Genomic DNA, 2,876 nt, shown 5'->3' with positions numbered 1-2,876 from the left:
CCCTGGCTCCCATCACCCGCCTGGCTCCCATCACCGCCCTAGCTCCATCACCTCCTGGCTCCCATCACCACCGCCCTGGCTCCCATCACCGCCCTGGCTCCCATCACCGCCCTACTCCATCACCGCCCTGGCTCCCATCACCTCCCCTGGCTCCCATCACCGCCCCTAGCTCCCATCACCTCCCTGTCCCATCACCCGCCCTGGCTCCCATCACCCTTCAGCTCCCATCACCTCCCCTGGCTCCCATCACCTCCCTGGCTCCCATCACCTCCTGGCTCCCATCACCTCCCAACTCATCACCGCCCTGGCTCCCATCACCGCCCTAGCTCCATCCTGCCTGTCCCATCACCGCCCCAAGCTCCCCATCACCGCCCTGCTCCCATCACCGCCTGGCTCACATCACCGCCCCGGCTCCCATCACCGCCCTGGCTCCCATCACCGCCCTGGCTCCCATCACCGCCCTGGCTCCCATCACCGCCCTGGCTCCACATCCACCGCCCTGGCTCCCATCACCGCCCTGGCTCCCATCACCTCCCTGGCTCCCATCACCGCCCTAGCTCCCATCACCTCCCTGATCCATCACGCCCTGGCTCCCATCCACCGCCCTAGCTCCATCACCTCCCCTGGCTCCCATCACCTCCCTGGCTCACATCACCTCCCTGGCTCCCATCCAGCGCCCAAGCTCCCATCACCGCCCTGGCTCCCCATCACCGCCCTAGCTCCCATCACCGCCCTAGCTCCCATCACCTCCCTGGCTCCCATCTCCCTAACCCCATCTCACCCCCTGGCTCCCATCCTCCCTGGCTCCCACACCACCCTGGCTCCCATCACCGCCCCAGCCCCACACCTCCCTGGCTCCAACACCTCCCTGCTCCCATCACTGCACAGGCTCCCATCACCGCCCTGAAACTCCCATCACCACACAATCCCATCCTAGCCTGCTCCCATCACCGCCCTGAGCTCCCATCACCCCCCTGGCTCCCATCACCGCCCTGGCTCCCCATCCCTGCCCTAAACTCCCATCACCGCCTGGCTCCCATCACCGCCCTGGCTCCCATCACCCGCCTGCTCCCATCACCGCCTGAAACCATCTGCCCTGGCTCCCCATCACCGCCTGAAAACTCCCATCTGCATACAAACTCCCATCACCTCCTGGCTCCCATCACCTCCCTGGCTCCCATCACCTCCTGTCCCCGCCCTGTCTCACATCACCGCCCTAGCTCCCATCCACCTCCTGGCTCCCATCACCTCCCTGACTCCCCATCACCTCCCTGGCTCCCACATCACCATGCAAACCCCATCACCTCACCTGGCTCCATCACCCGCCCTGGCTCCCATCACCGCCCACAGGCTCCCCATCACCCCTGGCTCCATCACCTCCCTGGCTCCATCACCGCCCTGCTCCCATCACCGCCCTAGCTCCCATCCTCCCTGGCTCTCCCATCACGCCCTGCTCCATCACCGCCCTAGCTCCCCATCACCGCCCTGGCTCCCATCACCGCCTAGCTCCCATCACCTCCCTGGCTCCACATCACCGCCCTGGCTCCCATCACCTCCCTGGCTCCCATCACCCTGGCTCCCCATCCGCCCCTAGCTCCCATCACCTCCCTGGCTCCCATCACCTCCCTGGCTCCAGTCACACAAGCTCAAGCTCCCTGAAGTCTTAAAAGAACAACTTCAGGCCTCATAGCTCCTATAATTAATTCTCGTATCTCAATAGTTTAACTGATAAAACTGATCTCCAGGAATGGCGCAGAATTACCCAGAGACTCCAACCCTGGGAAGATACGTTTATTTATCATCAATTTAGGAGGTAAAAATAACATCACAAACAGCATCAGAATTACACTGAGAAACATCATGTCATTAAATAGGTTCTTTTGCACCACCAGTTAGGAGGACAGAAATAACGTCTAAAATGGCGACCAAATTATACCGAGACACAATTAGACACACTCACTTAACACCAGACAAAATTAACATAGAGATCTTTGCAGGAATCTGTATGTTAATTATGCTCATTAAATAGTGCCACGTGGATGTTTGGTTCGAGTAAGTCTCAAGTGTAATTTGGTGACATTTAATGGTTTATTGGTATACTGTGTGTTATATATAAACACCATCGTCTCAAAGGGTTAAACCATAGTCAAAGGGTTAAATTAATTGTCTTCAGGGCTTAACCATCGTCCTCAGCTTATACGAAGCCCTCTGAGCCTGCACGACCTTCTGAGCCTGTGGTAGTACCTGCCCTTTCACCCGGACGACCATGACGATCCGTGAGCCGTTCACTATGTTATGGAAGACTAAAGTGGGAAACTCTTAACGGCAGCAAGAGGAGGGTGTTGACAAGTGAATCTCTCTCTCTCTCTCTCTCTCCTCTCTCTCTCTCTCTCTCCTCTCTCTCTCTCTCTCTCTCTCTCTCTACCCATCTCTCTTTCTTTCTCTACCATATAATTGCTATATTGTGCAGAGAGAGAGGAGAGAAAAAGACAACAGACAGACAGAGATGGCAGGCAACTACAGGTATTTATAACCAGAGTGTTGACAGCCTCAGGTAACTCAGTCATCAGCGTGTGTGTTAAAAAGTCACTATTACAAATATTTACAACCCAAGATACACCTTCCTTCCCCTCCGCCACCATCACCCACCTAACACCATTACTTACCTGGTTATGTCTCACTAAACGACTCAGGTGATCGGCTCTGTTAGTCTGTCCGTGTGTGTGTGTATTTTGGTTATTTCTCCGGCAGAGTTGGTCATCACTGTCATGAAGTTTGTTATAGAGAATTCCCTAGGTGGTTCAGAGGATGGTATTAATAAGTTTGTTGTAAATGTTTCTAGATCTCACGTCATACGCCCGCCAGCAGTCATCAAG

At 56.1% G+C, this 2,876-nt stretch overlaps 1 protein-coding gene across 1 annotated transcript; it reads left to right on the top strand.

Annotated features, from left to right (window-relative positions):
- Positions 1–221: 221 nt before the first annotated feature.
- LOC121873608 (protein app1-like) lies at positions 222–907 on the top strand (the record flags this gene model as incomplete). The annotated part of the gene is made up of 1 exon (XM_042377249.1): positions 222–907. A coding segment is annotated over one exon (686 nt), but the record flags the coding sequence as incomplete, so codon positions are not given.
- Between the last annotated feature and the right edge of the window lie 1,969 nt (positions 908–2,876).

The sequence above is a fragment of the Homarus americanus genome, unplaced genomic scaffold, assembly GCF_018991925.1.
Source record: "Homarus americanus isolate GMGI-L3 unplaced genomic scaffold, GMGI_Hamer_2.0 scaffold3686, whole genome shotgun sequence".
Taxonomy (NCBI): domain Eukaryota; kingdom Metazoa; phylum Arthropoda; class Malacostraca; order Decapoda; family Nephropidae; genus Homarus; species Homarus americanus.
Note: the sequence above shows the minus strand (reverse complement) of the source record. Positions and strands in the feature narration are given on the sequence as shown.